At 40.4% G+C, this 15,992-nt stretch overlaps 1 protein-coding gene across 1 annotated transcript in view; it reads left to right on the forward strand.

Annotated features, from left to right (window-relative positions):
* Positions 1 to 15,992, forward strand: part of pard3aa (par-3 family cell polarity regulator alpha, a) — a 782,893-nt gene that overhangs the window by 762,027 nt on the left and 4,874 nt on the right. The window contains exons 23-24 of the mRNA XM_048606721.1: positions 5,512 to 5,629; positions 11,820 to 11,947. Coding sequence (XP_048462678.1) covers positions 5,512 to 5,629; positions 11,820 to 11,947 — 246 coding nt within the window. The remainder of the gene's footprint in view (positions 1 to 5,511; positions 5,630 to 11,819; positions 11,948 to 15,992) is intronic.

Below are 15,992 nucleotides of genomic sequence, written 5' to 3' on the forward strand. Positions count from 1 at the left end.
TTCTTGGTAGTGTGGATGAGCAGAGAGATCTCGGTGTCCATGTGCATAGATCACTGAAAGTTGCCACCCAGGTTGATAGGGTTGTTAAGAAGGCGTACGGTGTGTTAGGTTTTATTGGTAGAGGGATTGAGTTTCAGAGCCATGAGGTCATGTTGCAGCTGTACAAAACTCTGGTGCGGCCGCACTTGAAGTATTGCGTACAGTTCTGGTCACCGCATTATAGGAAGGATGTGGAAGCATTGGAAAGGGTGCAGAGGAGATTTACCAGGAAGGTCTTATGAGGAAAGGCTGAGGGACTTGAGGATGTTTTCGTTAGAGAGAAGAAGGTTAAGAGGTGACTTCATAGAGACATACAAGATGATCAGTGGACAGTGGGAGCCTTTTTCCTCGAATGGTGATGACTAGCACGAGGGGACATAGCTTTAAATTGAGGGGTGATAGTTATAGGACAGATGTCAGAAGTAGGTTCTTTACTCAGAGAGTAGTAAGGGCGTGGAATGCCCTGCCTGCAAAAGTAGTAGACTCGCCAACTTTAAGTGCATTTAAACGGTCATTGGATAAACATATGGATGATAATGGAATAGTTTAGGTTGAATGGGCTTCAGATTGGTTTCACAGGTCGGCGCAACATCGAGGGCCGTAGGGCCTGTACTGCGCTGTTATGTTCTATGTTCCATGTTCTATGAAAAGACTAGGAAACGCTTTCCTACAATACTGCATGAGAGGGTGACAATAGTAGCACTTCAAAAACTAATTCTTCACCAAGCTATGTCTCCTATTAACAACAGATATTTTACACTGGTATTTGTAATTTTCCAACATGTAACTGATATATTTAAATGCATAATATTCCCTGAATGTATTGTTATAAAGCGGAGGCTCAGCTCCGCTCCCCCCCCCCTCCCCAACCAAGAACCAAAACCAAAACACTCTAAAAGGAGCACCTTGCCCTATAATCTGTTAAAAAGTGTGAAAAGTGATGTAACCTGCCTTTCAGCAATTTCTAGTGGTTAAATAAAATAAACCCCTGACACTCACTTTAAAAATCAACAAGTAACAGTTTATTTATCTAACTCTAACATTGAACAAATTAACTAAACTATTAACAAACCGAATAAACCCCTTCTAACTACTAACTATTCCTAAATAAAACAAGATTGTAATAGTATGCCATTCCATATGAGGCCTACTTATATAAAATAAAGTAAAATCTAGTCTCTCCAAAATACAGCCAGATTACGTGTCTTCTGGAATACTCTGTGCCTTCTCCATCAAATGTTCTGTAAGGAACGCCTCTTCTATTGATTCTTCTGTCAGGAATATTCATTAGTTGTGCCATTGGTATCTTTGATATTTAGATGGTGCTTTCTCTAAGACTTATAGGAGTCTGTGAGAGCCAGCGATTCTCTCTTTAGAGTTGAGAGCTGTTAACTCTGGCAGATGGCAGATAGTTCTCCTGTCTTTGTCCAACTGCCCTGTTCTTTTAGACCCCTGATGACTTATCAGTTTCTTATAATTGGATTGGTCCTCGGTTGTTAAAACTGTCATATTCAAATTTGATAGGTTTTTGGTATCTGAGTGCCTGGTTCAAATTGATTGGTCAAGTTCAAAAACCTGTTGTCTTGGTAAAAATGCTGTTTCGCCTCATAACAGTATGGCCTTTCAATACAAATGTTTCAATTTGGGTGCTCTCAAACTGATCGCACACGTCTCCAAGCATAGAAAAAATGCAATCTTTTAAAGGGACCAGACAATGCTTCCCCACCCTCCTAGCATTTTACAAACACCAAATTCTAATGTCCTGCCTCCCAATCCACAAATACTCTCCCCAACTTTGCAGCGGTATTATCCTCAGATTGCAAGTTCTAAGAGGGTCAAGGATGTGGCTACAATATTTAGCTGCTACTTGATGTATCTTAAATTACTTTAGAAACTTTGCACTTTGAAATTTGGAATGTGTAGCTTTCTCACACCTTTTAATTTATTGATATAAAATATACAGGTAATTTACTGATTTTTTTTTCAGTGCAACTTTCTCACCTGGAGTGCAACTTTCTCACCTGGAGCACAAAGTCCTTGTATATTTTAATGGTTTACACCAATAAAATTTCAATCAGAATTTCTGAAATTCTGTATTGGTTTCTGACCAAGTCCATTAAAAGCAAGGAAATGATTACACCAAATCATTGATCAGACCATATTTGGAGTATTGTGTTCAGCTCTTGGGTGCCAGGAAAGATGTTAAAGCCCTGGAGAGACCTTCAAAAGTGATGTACTAAGAATGATACCAAGAATGAAGGATTTTAGAATCAAGGAAAGGTCAGAGAGATTGGGCCTATTCTCCGTGAAGCAAAGAAGATTGAGGGCTGACCTTCGTGAGATATTCAAAATTATGAACAATTTTGACAGGGTAAAGAAGAATATTCTGTGCCCACAATTTCAAGATTGTCAACAAGAGAGCTGGGAGTGAGATTAAGAGAAACTTCTGTACATAGAGAGTTGTTAGGAATTGGAATATGCTGCCTCGGGAGAGTGGTAGAGGCGGATTTCGTAGGAGGTTTCAAAAGAAGAGCTGGATATCTATTTCAAAGTGATGAATTTAAAGGCCCACAGAGATAGGGCTGAAGAATGGAACTAGCTGGTAGCTCTTTTGGGAGCCAGTACAGACTTAGGTTTTTCCATGATTTGGTCAGATATAACTTCGTGAAATTTTCTGAGATTAATGAAATGGTGAAGGAGGGGACATCTTTTAGAATGTTACTGATATTGAATGTTACTGCTACAGAGGCATGCCCTTAGAAATATTTTGTTAGTAAGCTCTATTTGTGCCCATAGTACTTTACAGTTAATTTTTGAAGGCCTAACAACTCATTGCTTCCAATATTCCTGCATATTAAGGTGTTTGGTCTTAATACTGTACAATGCTGAATAGTGAGAACTGATATGTCTATCCGTCCTCTTAGTGTCATTCTCAGAGCCATGTAGACAATTTCTCAGAAGTAAACTGGGCAATATTCTGAAATATTTCAATCAGATCCTGTAGTATTTAAAGAGGAGTTAGATATATTTTTGAAATATCTGGTCGTTGAGGAGCTGGCACCAATGAGGCGTTGAGGCAAGGGGCAAATTAGCTATTGAATACTTGAGAAGCTGATTGTCCTTCTATTTTTTTTATGTTATCATGACAGTGGAATCTCAGAAGGGCATTAACAAGTTGGAGTTGGGTGGGTAGGTGGCAGATGTAGTTCAATGCAAAGAAATGTGCAGTGATACATCTTGGTACAAAGTACATGCAGAGACTTTCCTCACATCTCCTCTGAACCTCCTGTCCTTAGCTTAAAGCTATGCCCTCTGATCATTGATCCCTCCACCAAGGGGAAAAGTTTCTTCCCATACGTGCCCCTTGTAATTTTATACGTCTTGCTCATCTCCCCCCTTAGTCTCCTCTGCTCCGAGTCTGTCTAATCTCTCTTCATAACTAAAACTCTCTAGCCCAGGCAATATCCTGGTAAACCTCCTCTGCATCTTCTCCAGTGCAATCACGTCCCTACTATAATGCGGATTCTAGAACTGCACACACTACTTTTGCTGTGACCTAACCAATGTTTTATACAGTTCCAGCATAACCTCCCTGTTTTGAAACTCCATGCTTCAGCAGATAAGGGCAATAATCCCATATGCTTTCTTAATCACTTTACATACCACTAATTCAAGGGGTCTATGCACTTGCACACCAAGGTCTCTCTGATCCTCTGTGCTTCCCAGGGTCCTACCACTCATCATGTATTCCTTTGCCTTATTTATCCCAATCAAGTACATTACCTCACACTTATTCAGATTGAAATCATGAAAAGAGCCAGTACAGGTGGAGCATTTAATAAAGCATAAACTATTCTGGGTTACATTAAAGGTCCATAGAGTACAAGAACAGTGAGGTTATATTGGAACTGTATAAAACATTAGTTGGGTTACTGCTAGTGTAGTGTGTGTAGTTCTGAGTGCTACAATGCAAGATGTATGTGAATGTGTTAGAGAGAGTGCAGAAGGTGTTTACTAAAATAGCTTTAGGGTTCAGAAACTTCACTTATGAAGATAGATTGGAGAAGTTGTAACTGTTTTACTTGGAGAGAAAAAGGCTGAGGGGAGATTTGATAGAATTTTTCAAAATTATAAGGGGTCTGCACAGTGGATATGGAACAAATTTCCTGGTCATGAAAATAATTGAGAACCAGAAAGCACAGATTTAAAATATTTTATAAAAGAAGCAAATGTGAAGTGAGAATAAAAAAGAACTTCTGCACACATTGAGTAGTGAGGGTCTGGGAGAATGCTGACCGGAAATGTGGAGGATGGAGGTTCAGTTGAGGCTGTTAAGAGGGCATTAGATCATTAGTTAGGTAGAACCAAAATAATGGAGGAAAGGCAGGAGATTGGCACTAAGCAGAGAACAAGTGAGGACACGGTGTGTCTCTGCACTGGAACAATTCTCTGATTCTGAAATAGTTCACAGAAGGTACACGTCTGTCAAGGTCATCCCAATGCAGTCTGACTGTCCAACTCTATCTTTATATTGAAGACTTTTACATGATATTAGTGCAAACAGGAACATGCAACCCCTGAAGAAAGGGTCTATGGGAAATGTACGAACAGAGCCATTGATCCAATCTTGTTTTAACCAGTTTATGGAGACTATTCAATGAGGAGTAGCCATTCAGGGCCTCAAACTTCTGCCCCTTTTCAGTTAGATTATGGCTGATCCGCATATTATGAATCATTACAAAAGCATTAATATAATTAAAATGAATGCTGTCACAATGTTAATTATTCAAAAACTTTGACTATTTTATGCTGTATGTAGGGTTGTAATTATTAGAGAAACAGTTCATGATCTTTAGGACTTATGAACATTATATTCACTTAGACTTTGGATATTTTGATTAGTCTCACTTCACTTGTGGATTTTGTTTCATTGATTAGGTAATTAGCTTTAAAACACAAAGTGATTGATGCCTCTGTTGAAATTGATGAACTAATCTGCAGTATTGATTTTCATGGGACGCTGTATACAAAGGCCCTTTTAACACAGAACTGAGAAACAGGTGAAGCAGAGGACAACTTTGTTTCCCAATGCACGTTAAAATTGGACACATTCCTGTAGAGAATTATCCTTTCCGGTTGGAATCCAGTGGTGATAAGGTTACTTCACTTTGCAATAAAAAGATATTGGATTGTGCATATGCAAATATGTCTGAGTGGCTGATTTGCCTTCCAGTGTTGGTGATTTCCCCAGCACGAATGTGTGAATTTGATTGCTGGGAAGAAGCAAATGTTAGCAGCAGCCTGTTGCCAGCTGGTTCTCTCATCACTTTGCTTGATTTACACACCAGTAAATTAAAAGTGAAGCCTGTGCTACCAGTTTTGTCAACCTTGAGGTAAATTGTATTAGCTCTGCTTAATGCAGTGTGTTGCTTCATGTATTTCAGTTTCTTTTCCCTTCCTTTACTGTCCTAGTAATAGACTCGCTCCAAGTAACCACGATCGGATACAAAAGCTAAGAAATGAGTTCCAGCAAGCAAAGCAAGAGGAGCTCGAGGACCGGAGGCGTACATACAGTTTTGAACAGCCTTGGGTGAGTGTTTAGACTGTCCAGATGGGTGTGGAGGGCAATGAACTTTAACTAAACTGCAGAATCTGCGAACTCTGATCCTAATGGGCTCGTATGCAGCAAAGGCAGTGAAGAGTCACATGCCTTTTGACCTGTTCACTACTAAACCTTTATCTACATCTGTGGTGCATCGTTGATAATTTCATCGCATGCAATATCAACCCGTCATTACTTGAGTGGACTCAGTCTGCTTGGAGAACCTGATGCTGTCCTGACTAACTGGACTATCCCATTCTTCTTCAGGGACAACCTTTGCTCTTAGAAAAACAATGAGATCCACTCCAAAGTGTTAAATGTGCTCATTCATTTTGTTAAGAGATAATGAACAGACAATGTTATGTAGAACATGCATTACATTCATGGCAAGCTATGTTCAAAGCGAAATCCCAATAAACATGGTGCTGGGGCAATATGCAAAATTGTACATTTTTACATATTTTCTAAGTTAGGATCAGTGGGAGCCCTGACATTATTTTTGGAAATGTTATTAGAAACTGTGTAGTAGTAGTTAACTTGGCATTCAAAACCTTCACTGTCATGTGATGTTGTGTAAAATTCATTTTGTTCTAATACTAGATCAACTGATAAATCAATTTTTGCAACAAGCCACATTATCAGAACCAGATTTTTAAAAAAATGTTGATAATGTATGTGCCAATATTCCACTTTTATTTAAATTGCATTAAAGATAAAATCTGTGTTTTACTTTATAGTCTGGATTTTTGTTTCCATTGCAAAACAAAGTTGTTTCTCTCTGTGGAAATGCGTGCCACTTTCCATTGTGCAGCATTATTTTGTTAGCAAGCTTCCGTTTTGTAGAATGTCCCTTATCTTCTGGGGTGAACAGAGAGGAGGGGCAACATATGGTTTGGGAGCTAGGACTGTGAGAAAAGCTTGGACTCTGAAAGACTTGAAACTTAACTACTGTAGGTCAAAGAGCAAACTGTTGTGTATTTAAATTTCATAACAGTTTTAAACAGACTATTTTAACCTTAGTTTATAGTTTCCTGTAATGAACAGAGTGGATTCCTAAGGGGCGCAATTAGTTTAGGGAATAGAATGATTTCCTAAATTGCAGGGTTCAGTTTGAGAGTTTAAATCAGTTGTGGAATTAAGCTTATTATGATCAAACTTGAATATAATGGGAACACATTTTTTTAATATTTAAATAGAATTGTTTGTTTCTAATTAAAAACAATGGTTCTGAGCTGAGTCATGAGTCAGAGCTTGAACAACCTATGGCCAAGTGTTACTGCATGTTTCATCAAAAACCAGGTATTTCCTTTGCTTAATTGTTGTATAGAAAGTTTTTTTTTGTTTTTTTTATTAGCCAAGCTACATGGCTGTTTCATTCATCATCCTCACTGTTGACATTTTCCTATTGTTTTGGTCATTCTTCTCACCCTGGTGTTTAATTTTTTTAACCGAAGTATGACATTAAGTTAAACATAAATCACAATAAGTTGATACATTTTTTTATCTTTGGATCGGCATTTCGAATGCAGAAAGCAAGAAAGTCTGCTTTTTTTCTTCCACGTTGAAAACACTTTATTGGTTTGGCAGGTTCTCTGCTCAGCTCTTGGCGAGTAGCATAACACGATAGTTTACATAATTCATCACAAATGGACTAACTAAACAAAATTTGCAGACAAGGCCAAAAAGAAAATTGTTGCAGCACATGGAAATATTTATATTGATGTATTAATTAAAACTATTCTGAAGCTGAAAGGTAGGACATAATCTTGAAACAGACTTGGAGGAACTTCATTCAGTGTGATGAGTATCTGATGTTTGATGTGAGAGCCAACTCCAAAGTTTCAGATGTTCCACTTTAAAATGATATTTGCATCTATAAAAATTCCAATATGGTTGATCAGTGCAGAATTTATCAATGTAAATGCTTGAAGAGTGCAGCGCATACTGCAGAATAAACACATGCGAAAGATATTCGTACATCTTATGATAACTAATTACTATTTAAGGAGAGTATCCATTCAGAATGCGTGTTCGATCATCAGAACAAGGCAACCATGAAATTTCATTGAAAAATTACATGGATGATGCAATTCACTACAGATGCTTAAAACTTGTCAATATGCAATTTTCTGCTTGAATATACATACTATGGAATCGTACAAATGGCAACTTGTTTTTATGAGGACAGTAAAATCTTCAAGATTATCTCAAGTACGATTGAATATATGATAGATTTTCAATGTATGTGACAACGGCGATTTTTAGTCTTTATGTGGCATATTCTCGTCATCCTGTTATGACCTTCAGGGTATTAGGGCATTGGAAATAGTTCAGCAAAGATTCAACTGAATGACGCTAGTAATGCGTGTACCAAGGTTATGAAGAAATTAGTATTTTGTTACTAAAGCAGAGAAGGTTAATGAGGGATTTAACTAGGTTTTTTCAGAATTATGACAGGTTTTGATGTGCTCAAGCAGAAAAAATATTGCTTTCTCTGGAACTGCATTGAGGGAGCAGTGACTCAAGATTGCCATTACAAGAAGAACAAAGCAAAAGTTTGAAGGATATTTTTTTCACATGGTGGATTTACTAGATTATGGAATTCTTTAGCGCTCCTGGCCTTTGAGACAGGGGCTGTAAAAGTAAATTTGATATGTACTTGCCAAGAAGAACATTAAAAAAGGATGTGGCTTGGACAGGAAAATGGGATTAGAGTAGATAGCTTCAATTAAAGAGTTAACAATAGTGCACACAATTGACTGAATGCCGACCTTCTCCACTGTATAATTTTTATGAGTCAAGCTTAGAATGAATGGATTAAATTAACTCCATATTAAAATGTACATTTGACTTTACATAAAACTGGATAATGGTTCTATTCTGACTAAAACAAATAAAGGCTTGTGCTGCATTTCTTCCTGCCCTTGGTTTTACAGATTTGATTATATTCCAAGTTCTCTAACTTCCGCTTGTCAAGGTCAAAACAGTTCCTTGTGCAGAGTTTTCATAGTTAGTTCAGGAGATAATACATATTCCATCTCGTGCATAAGAGGTAAGACTGACCATTCAGATTCACATCTTCCCTACACCTTGTCTACCTGGGCCTTGCTACTTCTTGTTAAAGTCTGAGAAAGCTTCATTTCATTCCAGTAACACTATCTACCTCATACACGTCTTTGAGCTTTTTATTTTGAGAGTCTTGACAGTCTCACGCATTCATGTTCACCATCTAGAATTATTTGTGTTTTAGAATGCAGTACAGTTTCCAACGGTGCCTTTGAGTGCTTTGTAGCTGGAAATGATTTTTATAATTACGCTTTGTCAGTGTAATATAACATTTGTGTAGATGTTTATGCCCTATTGAGGAGTATGAAGCAAAATGGGGATGAAAATCTGCTTGCTGGTTGTTTTTAAGGTCAATTGTGTTTGCTTGTGTTTCCACAAATATTTCTCAGTTTTGGTGCATAATGTGTTCTGCCGCAAAATAGCTAAGCTGAATAAATGTTCACCTTTCACTACATAGAATAGTGCTTAAAGCTGCAGTGTTTCCTTTGCAATTTATAAATTTGCTATGAAATACTACAATTTCAAAGAAATGACCCAATTAGCAACCCTGTACTAGTATTAAAGCACATAACATGAAATAATTACAGTAATTGAAGTATGGGGATAATTATTGCACATAGCTTTCAATGTATGCCCAGGAAAAGGTTGTTAAATAGATATCTAATGCTATATCAGATTCAACAGTTTGACCTGAAATAATATGAGAGAAATGGAAATTACCTTTCCATTGTTGCTGTTATATCCTCCAACCATAAGTTAGAAAAATGAATCTGACAATTAAAAGCAAATAACAGTTTCAGAAATTCTGTGCTGAGTTTTTGTTTCGAAAGCAGGTAGCTCAGGTCAAGAAATTTCCCTGCTTGCCGACCTGCTTTGGTTTAAACGACTCTGTTACCTGCATTTCTGTTCCAGAGAGGTGGGGTGATAGAGTGGTTGGCACTGCGTGATTCCCTGGAAATCTGTCACAGATGTTTATAAACTGTTGGGCCATCTAGCCATCATCCTTCATACATTCTCCCTGCACTCACTCTCCATGTTTCTTCATGGTCACGTAGTCCATCTCTGAACTCCATTCTCCCATCATGGCCTCCAGTTTATTCCCCTATCCATTCTTTACAGAACTAGAATCATAGAATCCCTACAGTGTGGGAACAGCCAGTTAGGCCATCGATTCCACACCGACCCTCCGAAGAGCATCCCACCCAGACCAACCCCTACCCTATCCCTGTAACCGTCAATTTCCCATGGTTAATCCATCCAACCTGCACATCCCTGGACACTATGGGCAATTTAGCATGGCCAATCTACCTAACCCGCACATCTTTGGAATAATAAGCCATATGATAAATATGGAAATGCTGAGAAAAATATCAATTCCCAATTCTTCTTTGAAAAGATACATCGTTCCTACAAAGTGTCAATCAGACAGGACAATTGTACTTTGAATTGGAGAAATTTTACCCACTTCACACCTCTTAGTCCCATCGAAATAAGCACTGGGACATTGACAACAGAGATCACAGAAAGAATTAATAAAAACTGAAAGAACTGCAGATGCTGTAAATCAGAAACAAAAATAGAGATTGCTGGAAAAGCTCAGCAGGTCTGGCAGCATCTGTGAAGAGAACTCAGAGTTAATGTTTCGGGTCAGGTGACCCTTCCTCAAAACTGAAATGTTAACCAAAACGTTAATTCTGATTTCGCTTCACTGATGCAGCTAGACGTGCTGTGCTTTCCCAGTAATCTCTGTTTTTGTCACAGAAAGACTTACTCATTCCCTGGAGCATTGGAGGCTGAGAGGTGATCATGTAAGAAGTTTATAAAATCATGAGAGGCGTAGATAGGATGAATAACCGATTCCTCTTCCCCAGGGTAGAAGAGTCCAAAACTCGAGGGCATAGGTTTATGGTGAGAGGGGAAAGATTTAAAAGGGACCTAAGGGGCAACTTTCTCACGCAGAGACTGGTGCGTGTATGGAATGAGCTACCAGAGCAGGTGGCTGGAGGCTGGTACAATTAGAAAATTTAAAAGGCATCTAGAGGGGTATATGAACAGGAGGGGTTTAGAGGGATATGGGCCAAATGCTGGCAAGTGGGTCCAGATTAATTTAGGATATCTGGTCGGCATGGATGAGTTGAACCGAAGGGGCTGATTCCATCCTGTACAGCTGTATGATTCTGTGACTGTATAACCACTTAAAGATGTCAGTCAGGCAAAGTGAGCAATCCACTTCAGTTATCCAACATTTGTGATTCTTGGTTCATAGCCAACCATTTGTAATGAGCAGTGGGAGAGAACTGTTTCAATAGAATCAGATGGCCAAACGTCAGTTTATTTGAAAAAGGAAGCAAAGCATGAAGAGGGTAAAGCCTCACATGCTTAAATCCGAATTGATTGTCTGATCGAGACTTCCATGGATATATGTAGCAGCAACAGTTGTCTTTTCCAAAGACAAATGCCTCTTTTTTTCCCCCCAGCATTTCTACACATGCCATTATTATTATATGGCTCATTGGTTTTATATGTAGTGTATCCTGAATTGAATGGTAAGGGCATAGGCAGCAGAGAGGACATGGAATTGTGGGCAGAGAGAGCCCATGGGAGCATGAAATGGGTCAGGGAATTTAGGTTTTGAAAGATTCCCGCATCCAGATTGTGATTCAGAACTCCTCTGAGGGGCCGTGAAGCACGAGGGTGGAGGAGCCGGCTAGACTCCATAAACATTTCAGCGGATGAGGAGGAACCTAACTGGCCCCCAACTGACCGAGCAGGTAGAAAGTGCTAGTGACCCTCACCTTTATCTTACGCTGGTGAAAATTGGTGCCAAAAATGGGAACAGAAGTCCCAGAATTAAAACCAATTGTCATTTTTAAATCCTCTTCTCTCCCCTGCTACACCCACCATCACCTCCACTTCTATTCCAGCACGATTAAGGGCCTGAAATCCTGGGGCACTCATACAACCTATTGACTAGACAAGCTGCTGATTTTTATACTATCAGTTCTGGACTGGAGTGCTGCCTATCTATAACTTCAGTTGACCTAATTGATCTGCTATTGCAAAAGGCCACTCCAAAATCTTTTAATTGACTTGCTTTGTAATTCCTCTGTAGCCCAGCTCTGGTCCCTATGCTCAAAGCGGTCGGCATTCTGTGTCTGTAGAGGTTCAACTCCAACGACAGAGACAGGAAGAAAGGGAGAGTTTCCAGCAGGCACAGCGACAGTACAGCTCCTTGCCACGGTAAGAGCACCAAGGTCACATGACTTTATTAAGCTAGGGATGGTTCATTTTGTTTTACACCCGAAGCCATAAAAGTAATTGACATACAAATCTACATACAAGGTTTACATATTAAACATTTTTGAATAATGAATACAGCTTGCGGTACAAAAGCATGTTTTCTCATTGCCCCACATGCTCTGCAAATCTGGTTGGGAAAATTAAAATTCTGGATGTCATGAAGAGGAAATAAGAGTGAAGTAGTTAAAGGTCACTTCTTTACAGTACAGTTTTGCCAGAATTGCAAATCAGTTTGAATAAATTGTTATTTTTTAAAAACGAAATGGTGCACTTACACTACTGCAATTCTTTGAATGGCAAAGTCAACAAAAAAAACCTTAGCTGGACAGTATATTGCAAGTGAATTTGGCGACAGCTGTTTCCTAGTATGTCTAAATTAACCCAACAATACACACAAGGATTAGAAAGTGTTGAAAAAAGACAGCTTTTCAGGGGCTTTCTGCCATATGTCTGTCTTCAGGCTCGTTTGTTGGCAGTAGTCTATATCATGTTGATAATTCGTCTATTTCAGTTTAAACAACTTCTAGTTGTTCTGATGGGTCAGACAGGTTATTGGTATGCTATTTGGGACATTCTATATAAAAGTCTTTTTGCACAAAAATAAATTAAACAAAAGCGCAGATGCATAAAAATGTATTAAGTAATTCAGTAGACTGTTTATTTGAGGACTGAAATATTGTGACTTTTCACCAAGTTGTTTCGTACAAATGTTTATCACTCAGATAAGTTTGCATTGGCTACATCTCACTTACCCAAATTGGTGGACATGTGCCACAAGCTGCATTGAATTTGCCCCCATGCAATCTGCATCTTTAAAAACTGGGCTGCTGCGATCAAAAATTGGTATCTTTAAGTGACCCAATTAGAAGGTTTACTTCCTTATTTGGGAATGTGGACATGGTTGACAAGGGCTAGCACGTGTTGCTCTTTCCCAAAGGCCCTTGAGAAGGTTTCGGTGAGTCAATTTCTTGATGTACTGCAGTCCGTGTGATTAAGTACAGATGCAGTGTCACACCAGGAAAATACACATATCATCATGTCAGGAGTTTCAGGTTTTTGACCCACTGGTGATGAAGAAAAAGGATATTTCCAAAGTCACAAAAGACCCTGAGACAGCACCTTCCAAACTCATAAGTGCTACCACCTAGCAGGACAAGGGTAGCAGATACTTGGGAACACCACTGTCTGCAACAAAAAAGTCCTGGGACAATTCAGCAGGTTTGGTAGTATCTGTGGAGAGAAAGCAGAGTTAATGTTTTGGGTCCAGTCACCTTTCTTCAGAACTGGTTGTAGCTAGGAAAAGGTTGGTATATATGCTGAAGATGGGGTGAGGGAAGAGGGAGGAGTCAACGGTAGGTGGAGATGGAGCCTAGAAAGAGAGAACAACAGTTGGACAGACAAAATATGGGTAAAGGTCAGCCTCGGAATATGAATAGCTGCTAATTGGGACCATTTGTAGCTGACAGTGGGTTGTTTGTGGAAGCAGCCCATGTGATGACAAGGCCTGGTGTGTGGGGTTTGGGGTAAGGGCATGGGAGAAGGTGCTCAAGCCTAAAATTATTGAACTCGATATTGAGTCCCGGAGGCTACACAGTTCCCAAGCAAAAAAATGAGAAGCTGTTTAACAACAACAGAAATTGCTGGGGTGCAGGTTCATTGTTCCATGAAAGTGGAGTTGCAGGTAGATAGGTGAAAAAGGCATTTGGTACGCTTGCCTTTATAGGTCAGTGCATTGAGTATTTGAGTTGGGAGGTCATGTTGCAGCTGTACAGAATATTGGTCAGGCCACTTTTGGTACACTGCGTTCAGTTCTGTTCTCCCTGCTACAGGAAGGATGCTGTGAAACTTGAAAGGGTTCATAAAAGATTTGGAAGGATGTTGCCAGGGTTAGAGGGTTTCAACCCTGGGAGAAGCTGAATAGGCTAGGGCTGTTTTCCCTGGAGCGTCGGAGGCTGAGGGGTGACCTTATAGAAGTTTGTATAATCATGAGGGTCACGGAACGGGTAAATAGCAAAGCTCTTTTCTCCAGGGTAGAGGAGTACAAAACGAGAGGGGATAAGTTAATGTGGGAGGGAAAGATTTAAAATGGACCTCAGGGGCAACATTTTCATGCAGAGGGTGGTGTGTGTATGGAATGAGTTGCCAGAGGATATGATGGAGGCTGGTACAATTATAACATTTAAAAGGCATCTAGAAAGGTACATGAATAGGAAGGGTTTAGAGGGATATCAGCCAAATGCTGGCAAATGGTACTGGATTAATTTAGGATATCTGGTCGGCATGGATGAGTTGGACCGAAGGGTTTGTTTCCTTGCTGTATAATTCTAATTGCCCGAGACAGAGATGTTGCCCAGGGAACAATATGGTGAGTTGAAGAGGCAGGCAACAGGAAGCTCAGTCATTTTTTGCGGACAGAATGTAGGTGTTGTGCAAAACGGTTGCCCAGTCTGCGTTTCATCTTGTGAGCACATTGTGAGCAGCAAATGCAGTAGAATACGTTGAGTGAAGTGCAGGTAAATCACTGCTTCATCTGGAAGGTGTGTCTCAGGCCTTGGATGGTGAGGAGGGAGGAAGTAAATGGGCAGGTGTTACACCTGCAATTGCGTGGGAAGTGTTGAGAGTGAAGGAGAAGCAGTGGACCAGGGTGTCCCGGAGGGAACAGTCCCTGCAGAAGGCTGACAAGGGCAGGGAGTGGAATATGTGTCCAGAGATGGCAGAAATAGCATCTAATGATCCTTTGGATGTGAATGCTGGTGGGATAGTCAGTGAGGGTGAGGGGGACCCTATCACTGTTGCGGGAGGGAAGAGAGGGTGAGGGCGGAAGTGTGGGAGATGGGTCAGACACGGCTAAAAGCCCTGTCGACCATGATGGGCAGTCCTCGGTTGAGGAAAAAGATGAACTTTTAAGGCCCCCTGTAGAAGCTGGCATCATCAGAACAGATGTGACAGAGACGGAGAAACTGGGATAATGGGATAAAGACTTTACAGGAAGCAAGGTGTGAAGATGCACAGTCAAGGTAACTGTGGAAGTCGGTGAGTTTGTAGTGGATAGTCTATCCCCAGAAATGGAAACAAAGATGTTGAGGAAGGGAAGAGAGGAGTCAATGGACCAATTGAATGTGAGAGCAGGGTGGAAATTGGAATTAAAATTGATAAACTTTTCTAATTCCGAATGAGAGCGCGAAGCAGCGCCGGTGATGTCATTGATATGGATTTTAGGTAGGAAGTAGATGAGGGCTGGACTGGGGTGGGGACCTATGAGATTGGTGGCAGTGGGGAGAAGGTCACCAGATGAAATGAGATTAGTGACTGTGGTTGAGGCAATAACTTGATGTTTGCTGGTGGGTCCTGATCCAGTGGGAGATGGAGGATGGTTTGCGAGAGCTTCTGCACTGTAGAGGTCAGTCAGCCAAACAACAGTACCACCCTTGCTGGCAGGTTTAATTAAAACTCAGGGTTGGATCCGAGAGCACGGAATGCAGTCAGTTCAAAGGGAGATAGGTTTGAATGGGTAAGAGGGTCGGAGAAATTAAGGTGACCGATGTCACGTCGCCAGTTCTCAATGAACAGGGCGAATGCAGATAAAAGGCCAAGATAAAGGGGTCCAGTTGGAGGGAGAGTGTTGGAGGTGGACGAAGGTGTCTGTGGGACGGAGAGTGGACTCTTGTCCAAAGAAGTGGGCATGGAGGCGAAAGTGCCAGTGTCATGTCATGCCCAAAATTCATTAAGGTGGGGGTAAAGGGAGTTGAAATGATGACCTTTGGTGAGTATAGAACATTCAGCATCAGAGAGCAGATGGTCAGAAGGGAGAGTAAATACATGGTGGGAGGTGGGGTTGGGGGAAGGGGTGGAGTCAGAAGGAAGGAAAGGGTTGGAAATTTCCAAAAGAAAAGTATTCCTGTTGGCATGCCAAATGAGCCAGAGGATGAAGTGGAATTTGGGGACAGGGAATATCTGAGCCAGTGAGAGTCGTAGTGAGAATAGC

This window comes from Rhincodon typus, chromosome 2 (assembly GCF_021869965.1).
Source record: "Rhincodon typus isolate 14 chromosome 2, sRhiTyp1.1, whole genome shotgun sequence".
NCBI lineage: Eukaryota > Metazoa > Chordata > Chondrichthyes > Orectolobiformes > Rhincodontidae > Rhincodon > Rhincodon typus.